A 14,206-nucleotide genomic window follows, 5' to 3' on the forward strand; every position below is an offset into this window, starting at 1 on the left:
AAAAGGTTGAATCACGTCAGTCATTTTCAGGTCAGAAAGTCGAGCTCTATAAGGTGCTCCGAGTTACCGAATTGGAATTCCGAGATGTATGACCAAAACGAATTTTCCCAGTCGGCGTCGTTTTTTCCCGAGTTCCATTTTGTCGTGAACTCACAGAAGTCCGAGATTTCTGAGTTTTGAACACGGCGTTACTACACGTGATTAATTACATCACTTTTGTTTCGAACCGATATTGCTGTGGGTTTTGAACAGACCACCTGGCTCACGCCCAGGAAGCAGCCCGGTTCCAAATCTAATGCAATTAATTTTCAGCAGATTCAAAACAGTACTACACGGGCCCCGGGCGGGATTAATCGAACCCCCTCTTTGGACGATAACTCCTCCTTTATATTCCAGTACAGGTTTGTTCGAGTATTGTGAATGGTTGAAGGGATTGTGTTTCGTATTGGTTAGACGGACTTTGGTATTACGTTTTGATTCGTTGATCCACATTGCCCGGTGTCCGGGTAAAATGGCGTCGGAAGAACACTGCTCGGTACCACCTCGATGGCGGTCGATATCTCTAACCCACGTAGAGTTCCCTGCTGGTAAGTGTATTGACTAGTCATTATTATTATTTTACATTTGTCTGATAGATACTCGATGCTTTGGTAATCTGCAAGATATCGTGGGGTGTTTTGCGATTGAATTGGCACGACCGACGTGACCTGCCAAATAGTGAGACAATAAAAAGCATATACACTGCTCCTCAGAGAACGTTGCTAACATTAACTGCCAAATAGTGTGACAGTTCCGCATGCGCAGTTGGAAAAGTTGTCCACAATGCCAAGTTAACTAGTTCGAGTTTGCGTTGCTACATAAAATGTTGAACTTAAATGGTCATGAAACAGCGTATGCCCAGAATAAAATGTAGTTTAAAGTTTTTCGGGTATAATTTCCTACTTGACTAGTTACTGGCCCGGTATAGCCAACTATGTTTTGTTGATCGCAAAGTAGCTAGTTAGCTGAAAGACACTGTACGGTAGTAAATTGGCTAGCAAGGTTACGCCTTCCAAGCCTAGAAAATGGCCAAACTATATGTAGGTTGTGTACCTTTTCTTTTCTCACGCAAATTGATCATTTGTAATGTATACACACCTTGATGTTAGCTAGCTAAGCTAGCTATAGACTCATATTAACCAACTAGCTAGCTGGCAAACTAACCCTGCATCCATTGTAATGGCATGTGGGTGCTGATACAAAATTAATCTCATCATCATGCAATTAAACAAGCTACATTAATGGCGTTTGAATATTTAACTTAACAATTTGCTGTATAATATCCAGGCATTGAGAATGTAACTGCTGCTTGATGCATGCCCCTTCTCCTTCAATCATCACTGATCTGACAGTAAGTGTATTGGAAAGGTAAAGGCATGAGAACTCTGCCATAGCATACTAGATAGGTAGCCACTCCACAACCTAAATATCCCCATGCCCCACTGTACATTTCCCTGAATTTGTATTTATTTTATTTAACCTTTATTTAACTAGGCAAGTCAGTTAAGAACAAATTCTTATTTACAGTGACGGCCTAACCCGGACGATGCTGGGCCAATGCCAATTGTGCGCCACCCTATGGGACTCCCAATCACGTCCGGTTGTGATAAAGCCTGGAATTGAACCAGGGTCTGTAGTGATGGCACTGAGATGCAGTGCCTTAGACCGCTGTGCCACTTGGGAGCCCCTCCCGAGTGTTCAAATTGTCTTGCAAAGGGATTGTTTATATTATATTTTTTCCCCCAAAGGTGATCTGACGGGACAATTGTTGGCCTACACCAGCCTGCTACCCATAGTGATCCTTGTGGGATTTGTCACCCTCATAGTGTTCAAGCGTGAACTGCACACGGTAAGTAATATAACCCAGATCCTTGCCCCATATGGGACCTCTATTACAGAAATCCATAAGAGGTCCCAAATGGGCTACCCAAGTCCCTGCTGGACCACTAAATGAGGACAGGACACGTGTCACATTCACATGACGCATGCTAGAACTCTACATACAGAAATGCTTGTACAAGGTCATATAGATTAGATTATCATTGGCCATTAATATTAAAGATTAGGGTAATATTGAAAGATGCATTACTGTAAGCACCTTTCTAAAAGCTGTATCCATTCACAGTGTGGACTTAAGCAAATTATCACACCTAATCCTTTTCCCATTCCTCTTTCATAGATCTCCTTCTTCGGTGGGCTCGTACTGAACGAAGGGGTGAACTGGCTGCTGAAGCATATTTTAAGGGAGCCCCGCCCATGTGAAGGTGAGGAAAGTGACAAGCCACTTACTGCAGTTACCCAGTACATACACCAATAAAAAGTGTCTGTGCATCAAATATACAGTCGTGGCCAAATGTTTTGAGAATGACACCAATATTAATTTCCACAAAGTTTGCTGCTTTAGTGTCTTTAGATATTTTTGTCAGATGTTACTATGGAATACTGAAGTATAATTTCAAGCATTTCATAAGTGTCAAAGGCTTTTATTGACATTACATGAGGTTGATGCAAAGAGTCAATATTTGCAGTGTTGACCCTTCTTTTTCAAGACCTCTGCAATCCACCCTGGCATGCTGTCAATTAACTTCTGGGCCACATCCTGACTGATGGCAGCCCATTCTTGCATAATCAATGCTTGGAGTTTGTCAGAATTTGTGGGTTTTTGTTTGTCCACCCGCCTCTTGAGGATTGACCACAAGGTCTCAATGGGATTAAGGTCTGGGGAGTTTCCTGGCCATTGACCCAAAATATCGATGTTTTGTTCCCCGAGCCACTTAGTTATCACTTTTGCCTTATGGCAAGGTGCTCCATCATGCTTGAAAAGGCATTGTTTGTCACCAAACTGTTCCTGGATGGTTGGGAGAAGTTGCTCTCTGAGGATGTGTTGGTACCATTCTTTATTCATGGCTGTGTTCTTAGGCAAAATTGTGAGTGAGCCCACTCCCTTGGCTGAGAAGCAACCCCACACATGAATGGTCTCAGGATGCTTTACTGTTGGCATGACACAGGACTGATGGTAGCGCTCACCTTGTCTTCTCCGGGCAAGCTTTTTTCCGGATGCCCCAAACAATCAGAAAGGGGATTCATCAGAGAAAACGACTTTACCCCAGTCCTCAGCAGTCCAATCCCTGTACCTTTTGCAGAATATCAGTCTGTCCCATGATGTTTTTCCTGGAGAGAAGTGTCTTCTTTGCTGCCCTTCTTGACACTAGGCCATCCTCCAAAAGTCTTCGCCTCACTGTGCATGCCAATGCACTCACACCTGCCTGCTGCCATTCCTGAGCAAGCTCTGTACTGGTGGTGCCCCGATCCCGCCGCTGAATCAACTTTAGGAGACCGTCCTGGCGCTTGCTAGACTTTCTTGGGCGCCCTGAAGCCTTCTTCACAACAATTGAACTGCTCTCCTTGAAGTTCTTGATGATCCGATAATGGTTGATTTAGGTGCAATCTTACTGGCAGCAATATCCTTGCCTGTGAAGCCCTTTTTGTGCAAAGCAATGATGATGGCACGTGTTTCCTTGCAGGTAACCATGGTTGACAGAGGAAGAACAATGATTCCAAGCACCACACTCCTTTTGAAGCTTTCAGTTTGTTATTCGAACTCAATCAGCATGACAGAGTGATCTCCAGCCTTGTCCTCGTCAACACTCACACCTGTGTTATTAACGAGAGAATCACTGACATGTCAGCTGATCCTTTTGTGACAGGGCTGAAATGTAGTGGAAATGTTTTTGGGGGATTCAGTTCATTTGCATGGCAAAGAGGGACTTAGCAATTAATTGAAATTCATCTGATCACTCTTCATAACATTCTTGAGTATATACAAATTGCCATCATACAAACAGGTCGCAGACGTTGTGAAAATTCTCATTCTCAAAACTTTTGGCGATGACTGTACACTAGGTCAAATGAAATTGTATTTGTCACATGCGCCGAATACAACAGGTAGACCTTACAGTGAAAGGTACAAGCCCTTAACCAACAATGCAGTTTTAATAAAAATACCTGATAAGTAAAAAAACTAAAAAAACAAATTAAGAGCAGCAGTAAAATGACAATAGCGAGGCTATATACAGGGGGTACCCGTCAATGTGCAGGGGCACCGGTTAGTCGAGGTAATTGAGGTAGAGTTATTAAAGTGACTATGCATAGATAATAACAACAGAGAGTAGCAGCAGTGTAAAAGAGGGGCAATGCAAATAGTTTGGGTAGCCATTTGATTAGCTGTTCAGGAGTCTTATGGCTTGGGGGTAGAAGCTGCTGCTTCCTCTGACAATGCCTGGTATTAAGGTCCTGGATGGCAGGAAGCTTGGCCCCAGTGATGTACTGGGCCGTTCGCACTACCCTCTGTAGTACCTAGCGGTCGGAAGCCGAGCAGCTGCCATACCAGGCAGTGATGCAAACGGTCGGAATGTTCTCGATGGTGCAGATGTATAACTTTTTGAGGATCTGAGGACCCATGCCAAATCTTTTCAGTCTCCCGAGGGGGAATAGGTTTTGTCTTGCCCGGCCAGACACCGATTTTGTATCTGTCAAACACAGATGAGCCAATGGATTTTCTACGGGGCCTATATGTTGATGGACAGTGGAGGGGAATTGGAAGTATCTACAGTTTTGCCCGTCGTTCTTACATACGAAATTCGCCCGACTGTCCATCAAAAGTTCAATTAAACTTTTGACAAACGAAAATGGACATTGACGAAGGCATTTGCTTTTCATCCGTTTTAATATCATCCATATGTCTGGCCACGGCCTAAAGCATCTATTTGTGATTCATTTCGTAGCATGTGGTTAACCCCATGTCTATTCTCTTCCCCAATATTATTCCAGGAGCTCACGCAACCCTGACCACTGAGTATGGGATGCCCTCCAGTCATTCCCAGTTCATCTGGTTTTTTGTTGTTTACTTCTTTCTTTTTCTTTATTTAAGGTGAGTGACTTCTCTCCCAGACTACATTTCTTAAAAAATGAAAAAATGGTCACGAAAATAATAATTTTTCATAGTCATTATTCATACGTGACATTTGATGTTGGCTGACGCACTTTGCCCATGTCTAGAATGCATCAAACAAACAACGCTCGCTGTGTGGAGCTGCTGTGGAGACATATACTGTCCATCACCTTGTTAGGTGTGGCCTTCTCTGTGTCATACAGCAGGTGAGGGCGGGAGGGATGACAATGGAGCGAAGGAGGAGACTCAGTATATATAAAAAAATCTTGATTTGAATGTATTTTTAGAGCATGACACAGTTGCTCAATTTGGTCCAACCTCAAATAGTTTTGCTGTTAATAACTGTCGTAATTAGCTCAACCCCAAAATTGCGCAATATTATTATTTTATTTTTTTCCCTTTCTCAGGGTTTACCTGTTGTACCACACCTGGAGTCAGGTATTCTACGGGGGAGTGACCGGTAGCACCATTGGAGTAGTCTGGTTCTTCTTCACACAGGAGGTGCTGACACCGCTATTCCCCAAGATGGCAGCATGGTAAAGAACGGGGACACCTCTCAGGGGGGGGGGGCACACAAGCTTAGCTGAAAGTAAGCCATCAGAGCCTGGCACAGATTTGGGCTGAATGCACTGTAGTTACTAGATACAGATTCTCAGTGAAACTGATGTTTTTCATTTGATATTATGTCTTTTTTCTATTGTTTTTAAAATGTTTTACTTTGTCCCACCTCTCTCCCAAACCCTGACTGCTGACAGGCCGATATCAGAGTTTTTTCTGGTGAGGGACACAAGCCTGATCCCCAACATCCTGTGGTTTGAGTACACGGTGACCAGATCAGAGGCAAGGTGAGTCATATATATTTGAATTACCACATTAGGTGGGACAGCAATCTGTGACTTCATATTGAGATGTTTTCAACCATGTTTACATGTTTAGTAATGGTTTGAATGTCTGCTTATCCTCCAGAAACCGACAACGGAAGCTTGGAACAAAACTTCAGTGATCGTAGCAGTTCCTTGGTGAAACTGAGTAAAGGACCACACACATATGCACACGCACACACACACTCATAGAAAAAACACACTGGAGAATCATCTTCTGGACTGACCTGGTTGCAATGAAAAAATGGCCAACCCATTTACAGGTGGACCTAAAGAGAGTGCCAGGACTCGGCCCGGAGCCTGCAGCCTGAGCAAGTCCGTCCACATCCCTCTCCTTGTACAGCTTGCCCAAATGCTCCCCCGACGCATACAAGACCGTGAAAGAGGCATACTATTTAATGATAAATTAATATATACTTTAACTGTAAACTCACACACAGACAGTAACCATTTACTGTAAGAAAGAGATTTTCAGAAACCAACAGAGGGCTCTTGTCAATTAACACAACATTGGCTGGTGTTAATACAGCATGAAATTTGTGACTTTTGGGGGGTTTGCTGGTGGGGGAAATATGAGATTGGTGGGGTAAACCCTTGTTTGTTTTTTTGGTCTTGTATTACAGAAAATAGAACCAATTTTAAAACTCTGGTATAACATGTAATATATAAAAAATGTGTACTTTGTTCAAATTAAAGAGAAAAGTGTGTGGGGGTGTTAACACTATTTACATGAGAGGTGGGTGGTGGGGTTAACACTATTTACATGTGAAAGACCCCCGTTTCCCCCTCTGATACATCTTGTCAGCCCAATGTATTCGGTTCCAAAATGGACTTGCAGGCGTTTAAGCACTCACATACTGTACAAGCCAAGGCTAGTGTACCTTCTGTACAACTTGAGGTCTCGATTATGTTTGAGATGATGCAGAAGAAGAGAAACGAGCCATAACATAAAAGGGCTCTGTTCTTTTTCTATTCCTCTTCCACACAGGGAGCGAAGGAGTGTTTTCTTAACCCCTTTCTCCTTGCATGTCTGACACCCCAGGAGCACAAACCTGGGACTTACATTTTTCCTTTTTTTTGCGGTTCTAGAGAACATGAAACAGTGGCTTAACACTTGTCGTTCCTAACTTTCTTTTTACCGGTCTTTTCAAAACATTCCATATCATCTGGTAAAAAAACAAATGATATGACTGCTGAGGGGAAATGTTATTAATGTTAATTTAATTTTTTAATTTTTTATTAAACCTCAGGTCAACCTGTAGCATGTGTTAATGCTGTGTTCCTCGGAAATGCAAGAGCTGATGTTTGAGGCTGTCTGGTGAAGGTTAAAAGCTGATTTGGAATTGTCATGTCATTAACTCCATAAAGGGAAGTAGTTCTCTTAGATTATCATTTTGTGTAACCCATATCAGGCTGAATAAATAGTGTTTATCTAAAATTGTATGACCCCCCCCCCCCTCCAATTCTTCAGTGAATGATAGTAAATTAAAAAGAGAGCCAATGTAAGAATCATTATGCAATCCTGAAGGTCATTTTGGATTATTTGGACATTTAGGTAGAACCTACCTGCACAGAGATCATACACAAGTATGTCACATAAATAAGATGTTCAACTTATGTTGACAACTTATGTTAACATGTTCAGGAGAAATGCACTGTAAGAAACCACATTATGGCTTTTAGACCAGGGGTTGTTTGTGGCCCGATCATCAACTAAGCCAGTCAAATTCAATGATGTATACCATTGGTCAAATCCCCCCAGTGAACAATTTGCATGAATCAGACCTTGTCTGATATCAAATTTGCACACCATAAAATGATCATGGTCTTCCCATCTTGATGTGATGTGTCAAGGGGTGAAGAGGTTGGGAGGGTGTACCTGCCCTAGGCTGTTTCCCAAAAGCATTGTAGAACTAATATCTTTTGTCCGTCTTAATTCCATTTAAACTAAATGATCTTAGTGCTACAATGCTTTTGGGGAACTCAGCCCAAGTTGTCATTTATCAATTTACTTGGACATGTCGTCATGAATGATATTCATTCTGTCAAGTTATTTATTTGTTTATTTGTGTAATGAAGAACAAATCCCTGAGTCGGAGTACTACATGTCAGGCCCACTTTTCTATAAATTAGGTCCACTTCTCAGCGGTACAGCGATGAAACATGGTAATGGCTAGATGGGATCCAGCTTTAAAAAAAACTTTTTGTAGCAGGTTCGGAGTACTTATGCAGCAGGTTAGGAGAATTAACGTAGTAGGTTAGGATAATTAGCTTAAGGTTAAATAACATTTAAAAAATAAATAGGTAAAGGTTAGGAAAAGGGTTAGATAAAATGCAAAAAATTTCAACTTTTGACATTAATTTGACAAAAGCTGTATCCCTTCTAGCCATGACCAGCATAACCATGAACAGGGCCTAAAATGAACTTTTTGGTCCACCGGCCACTATGGCAGGTAGATTTTAAATGTACCAGCCACTCAGATTTTTTTACCATGCAAAATACAACATTTTCACTCTACAATAAAATGGTCTTAGTGTCCTACAAGCGTTCTCTGCCCTTAACCTTGTTCTGAACACCTTCAAAACAAAGGTCATGTGGTTTGGTAAGAAGAATGCCCCTCTCCCCACCGGTGTGATTACTACCTCTGAGGGTTTAGAGCTTGAGGTAGTCACCTAATACAAGTACTTGGCAGTATGGCTAGACGGTACACTGTCCTTCTCAGCACATATCAAAGCTGCAAGCTAAGGTTAAATCAAGACTTGGTTTCCTCTATCGTAATCGCTCCTCTTTCACCCCAGCTGCTAAACTAACCCTGATTCAGATGACCATGCTAGATTACAGAGATGTAATTTATAGACCATTCAATCCATTCCAGCCATTATTATAAGCCGTCCTCCCCTCAGCAACCTCCACTGGTACAGAGCCTCCTGATCGCATTTCAGAGCAAGCATAAATTTGCTGGCAGCAGATTGGCGAGTGCAGCATTTTCCGAGCTAAACTGACCAAGACGCACCTTCAATAACACATAAAACCTCACATAATTCTGCCCAAAAACAATGACAATATTTCTCAACCAGTGGCATATACGCTTTTTATGTGAGTGCTGATGCCGTCCTGTTATAAGCAGTGCCCACTTTGTCAAAGGCATGGGCACAAAATACTTCACTTGTCCATTCCCAGCGTACCTCTCCAGAGTGCTGTTAGAGAGATCCATTGCTGCGTCGATCCACCAATGTAAAAATAAATAATCTAACAAACCATGTAGCATATACAGTGGGGAGAACAAGTATTTGATACACTGCCGATTTTGCAGGTTTTCCTACTTACAAAGCATGTAGAGGTCTGTAATTTTTATCATAGGTACACTTCAACTATGAGAGACGGAATCTAAAACAAAAATCCAGAAAATCACATTGTATGATTTTTAAGTAATTAATTTGCATTTTATTGCATGACATAAGTATTTGATACATCAGAAAAGCAGAACTTAATATTTGGTACAGAAACCTTTGTTTGCAATTACAGAGATCATACGTTTCCTGTAGTTCTTGACTAGGTTTGCACACACTGCAGCAGGGATTTTGGCCCACTCCTCCCTACAGATCTTCTCCAGATCCTTCAGGTTTCGGGGCTGTCGCTGGGCAATACGGACGTTCAGCTCCCTCCAAAGATTTTCTATTGGGTTCAGGTCTGGAGACTGGCTAGGCCACTCCAGGACCTTGAGATGCTTCTTACGGAGCCACTCCTTAGTTGCCATGGCTGTGTGCTTCGTGTCGTTGTCATGCTGGAAGACCCAGCCACGACCCATCTTCAATGCTCTTACTGAGGGAAGGAGGTTGTTGGCCAAGATCTCGCGATACATGGCCAAATCCATCCTCCCCTCAATACGGTGCAGTCGTCCTGTCCCCTTTGCAGAAAAGCATCCCCAAAGAATGATGTTTCCACCTCCATGCTTCACGGTTGGGATGGTGTTCTTGGGGTTGTACTCATACTTCTTCTTCCTCCAAACACGGTGAGTGGAGTTAGACCAAAAAGCTCTATTTTTGTCTCATCAGACCACATGACCTTCTCCCATTCCTCCTCTGGATCATCCAGATGGTCATTGGCAAACTTCAGACAGGCCTGGACATGCACTGGCTTAAGCAGGGGGACCTTGCGTGCGCTGCAGGATTTTAATCCATGACGGCGTAGTGTGTTACTAATGGTTTTCTTTGAGACTGTGGTCCCAGCTCTCTTCAGGTCATTGACCAGGTCCTGCCGTGTAGTTCTGGGCTGATCCCTCACCTTCCTCATGATCATTGATGCCCCACGAGGTGAAATCTTGCATGGAGCCCCAGACCGAGGGTGATTGACCGTCATCTTGAACTTCTTCCATTTTCTAATAATTGCGCCAACAGTTGTTTCCTTCTCACCAAGCTGCTTGCCTATTGTCCTGTAGCCCATCCCAGCCTTGTGCAGGTCTACAATTTTATCCCTGATGTCCTTACACAGCTCTCTGGTCTTGGCCATTGTGGAGAGGTTGGAATCTGTTTGATTGAGTGTGTGGACAGGTGTCTTTTATACAGGTAACGAGTTCAAACAGGTGCAGTTAATACAGGTAATGAGTGGAGAACAGGAGGGCTTCTTAAAGAAAAACTTACAGGTCTGTGAGAGCCGGAATTCTTACTGGTTGGTAGGTGATCAAATACTTATGTCATGCAATAAAATGCTTATTAATTATTTAAAAATCATACAATGTGATTTTCTGGATTTTTGTTTTAGATTCCGTCTCTCACAGTTGAAGTGTACCTATGATAAAAATTACAGACCTCTACATGCTTTGTAAGTAGGAAAACCTGCAAAATCGGCAGTGTATCAAATACTTGTTCTCCCCACTGTATAGCCTAGGGTAGAAAGTAGGCTATGTGGCCTTATCTGTAGCCTTCAGGCTGGAGATAAAATGTATGACAATGTAATGAGAAGGACACTTTTAACAGCATGTACGTTTCTCCAATCAAATAGCCTAATGGTGTCCAAGCAAATACATTTTTTTGCTGACATGTTAACAAACACCATATCCTACAAACAGGACAGGTCAAAGTAAAATGGACAATATGGAATGGACAATCAGGCTACTCACAACTGGTGTACAGGAGTTTCACCCAGTGGGCTTAATTATCATGATCATTGGTTTCAAGTTTGTATATGTCAATTTTTGATGAGCTGATCATTGCAACAACAAAAAAAGATTTCTGCATTCCCACTGTGTAAACATATTGATTCTCCTTGCAAGTAGGCTTAGGATAACTCCTGATAAAGTTGGGTAGCTGATATTCAGAACTTAAATAGCCAAATTGTCACAGGAATCAACCAATGCAACTGCCTTTTTACAAACGGTAGGCTAACCACGTAGATGGGCATTCATAAAATTCCTTTGCCGGCTGATACTGTAGGCTACACCCCAGTAAGCGCGGACCGACACAGACTTCTTTTGGATTAATTTTTACATTTTTAATTTCCATGTCCACAGACGTAGATTTTTAGTCCGGTCCAAATCTGAATCAAACATAGACATCTATAATTGGTTCAGATTTGGACCGGCCTTGATTTGGTTCAAACATTGACGTATTTTCAACTTTAATTTAGTACCACAAATAAACCTGATTTCAACAACCAGAAAATATGTATTTTCAACGTCTGGAAAATACGTCTTTTCAAATTTCATTCAGAAACTAAAATGAACCCAACTTCAATGTCTGGAAAATACGTATTTTAGACTTCTTTTCAATGTCATTTCTAGTTTTGCGGGGTATAGGAGGGTGTTTTTTGCACAGTGGCGTGTATTCATGGATGCCAAGGGAAGCCATGCTTCCTCAAATATTTGACCAATAATTCTTTTTAAATTAGAAAATGAATTTAGCTTTGTCTCACTGTGTTTTCATACCGAAGAAATCATTGGAGCGAGGGAAACAGCACCACATTTGTCAGTATGTGTAGCCCATGTATCCAATGCTGTCTGGAACAAAAGAGTATGACATGTTGTCACCATAGCATTTTGTTTGATTGATGCCAGCAAGCATTTGGCCTCCCTTGATAAAACAATTATAAAATAATTAACCAATCAGCGTTTGAGCTGAGCTCAACTGTGGATTGTCCTGGAGTAGAAAAACACCCCCCAACGGAGGCCAGTTTGGATTTAGCTTCACAAAACGTCATCATGGTCTGCTTGTGTTGATGTCCTGCAGTAGCTAGCTTGCTAAATTGGTCTTTTCCTAAGTCATGGATGAAGACTCCCGGCCGCCTCGCTTCGCGTTCCTAGGAAACTATGCAGTATTTTGTTGTTTTATGTGTTATTCCTTACATTGGTACCCCAGGTAATCTTAGGTTTCATTACATACAGTCGGGAGGAACTACTGAATATAAGAGCAACGTCAACTCACCATCGTTACAACCAGGAATATGACTTTCCCGAAGCGGATCCAGTGTTTTGCCTTCCACCCAGTACAATGGATCTGATCCCAGCCGGCGACCCTAAGCGACGCCGAAAAAGGGGCAAACGAAGCGGTCTCCTGGTCAAGCTTCGGAAACGGGCACATCACGCTCCACTCCCTAGCATACTACTCGCCAATGTCCAGTCTCTTGACAATAAGGTTGATGAAATCCGAGCACGGGTTACATTCCAGAGAGACATCAGGGATTGTAACGTTCTCTGCTTCACGGAAACATGGCTCACTCAAGAGACGCTAACGGAGTCGGTGCAGCCAGCTGGTTTCTTCACGCATCTCGCCGACAGGAACAAACATCTTTCTGGTAAGAAGAGGGGCGGGGGTGTATGCCTTATGATTAACGAGACGTGGTGTGATCATAACAACATACAGTATCTCAAGTCATTCTGTTCACCTGATCTAGAATTCCTCAGAATCAAATGTCGACCGCATTATCTACCAAGGGAATTCTCTTCGATTATAATCACAGCCGTATATATTCCCCCCCAAGCAGACACATCGATGGCCCTGAACGAACTTTATCTGACTCTTTGTAAACTGGAAACCACACACCCTGAGGCTGCATTAATCGTAGCTGGGGATTTTAACAAGGCTAATCTGAAAACAAAACTCCCTAAATTCTATCAGCATATCGATTGTGCTACCAGGGCTGGTAAAACCTTGGATCATTGTTATACTAACTTCCGCGACGCATATAAGGCCCTCCCCCGCCCTCCTTTCGGAAAAGCTGACCACGACTCCATTTTGTTGCTTCCAGCCTACAAACAGAAACTAAAACAACAAGCTCCCTCGCTCAGGTCTGTTCAACGCTGGTCCGACCAATCTGATTCCACGCTTCAAGACTGCTTCGCTCACGTGGATTGGGATATGTTCCGCATTGCGTCCAACAACAATATTGACGAATACGCTGATTCGGTGAGCGAGTTCATTAGAAAGTGCATTGACGATGTCGTACCCACAGCAACGATTAAAACATTCCCAAACCAGAAACCGTGGATTGATGGCAGCATTCGCGTGAAACTGAAAGCGCAAACCACTGCTTTTAACCAGGGCAAGGTGACCGGAAACATGACCGAATACAAACAGTGTAGCTATTCTCTCCGCAAGGCAATCAAACAAGCTAAGTCCCAGTATAGAGACAAAGTAGAGTCGCAATTCAACAGCTCAGACACAAGAGGTATGTGGCAGGGTCTACAGTCAATCACGGATTACAAAAAGAAAACCAGCCCCGTCGCGGACCAGGATGTCTTGCTCCCAGACAGGCTAAACAACTTTTTTGCTCGCTTTGAGGACAATACAGTGCCACTGACACGGCCCGCTACCAAAACCTGCGGGCCGTGTTTTACTCAACTTGGCTGCAGTGAAGGAGACTTCACTGCAGCCGAGGTGAGTAAAACATTTAAACGTGTTAACCCTCGCAAGGCTGCAGGCCCAGACGGCATTCCCAGCCGCATCCTCAGAGCATGCACAGACCAGCTGGCTGGTGTGTTTAAGGACATACTCAATCAATCCTTATCCCAGTCTGCTGTTCCCACATGCTTCAAGAGGGCCACCATTGTTCCTGTTCCCAAGAAAGCTAAGGTAACTGAGCTAAACGACTACCGCCCCTTAGCACTCACTTCCGTCATCATGAAGTGCTTTGAGAGACTAGTCAAGGACCATATCACCTCCACCCTACCTGACACCCTAGACCCACTCCAATTTGCTTACCGACCCAATAGGTCCACAGACGACGCAATCGCAACCACACTGCACACTGCCCTAACCCATCTGGACAAGAGGAATACCTATGTGAGAATGCTGTTCATCGACTACAGCTCAGCATTTAACACCATAGTACCCTCCAAAC

At 43.0% G+C, this 14,206-nt stretch overlaps 1 protein-coding gene across 1 annotated transcript; it reads left to right on the forward strand.

Moving 5' to 3' along the window:
• Window positions 1-255: 255 nt before the first annotated feature.
• On the forward strand, window positions 256-7,312 carry LOC139551981 (dolichyldiphosphatase 1-like). The gene is made up of 8 exons (XM_071363308.1): window positions 256-587; window positions 1,788-1,888; window positions 2,219-2,303; window positions 4,870-4,969; window positions 5,098-5,196; window positions 5,398-5,526; window positions 5,746-5,835; window positions 5,957-7,312. The coding sequence occupies exons 1-8, from the start codon at window positions 296-298 to the stop codon at window positions 5,991-5,993; spliced, it is 933 nt and encodes a 310-aa protein (XP_071219409.1). The 5' UTR covers window positions 256-295; the 3' UTR covers window positions 5,994-7,312.
• The last annotated feature ends 6,894 nt before the right edge of the window (window positions 7,313-14,206 follow it).

The sequence above is a fragment of the Salvelinus alpinus genome, chromosome 24 (genome assembly GCF_045679555.1).
Source record: "Salvelinus alpinus chromosome 24, SLU_Salpinus.1, whole genome shotgun sequence".
NCBI lineage: Eukaryota > Metazoa > Chordata > Actinopteri > Salmoniformes > Salmonidae > Salvelinus > Salvelinus alpinus.

What these genes read in the sequence shown, in the direction of transcription:
- LOC139551981 (XM_071363308.1), top strand. Translation starts at nt 296, where the DNA reads ATGCAATTAATTTTCAGCAGATTCAAAACAGTACTACACGGGCCCCGG. An exon ending in TCAAGCGTGAACTGCACACG is followed by an intron (nt 1,889 to 2,218) that starts GTAAGTAATATA and finishes CCTCTTTCATAG; the next exon opens with ATCTCCTTCTTCGGTGGGCT. An exon ending in TTCTCTGTGTCATACAGCAG is followed by an intron (nt 5,197 to 5,397) that starts GTGAGGGCGGGA and finishes TCCCTTTCTCAG; the next exon opens with GGTTTACCTGTTGTACCACA.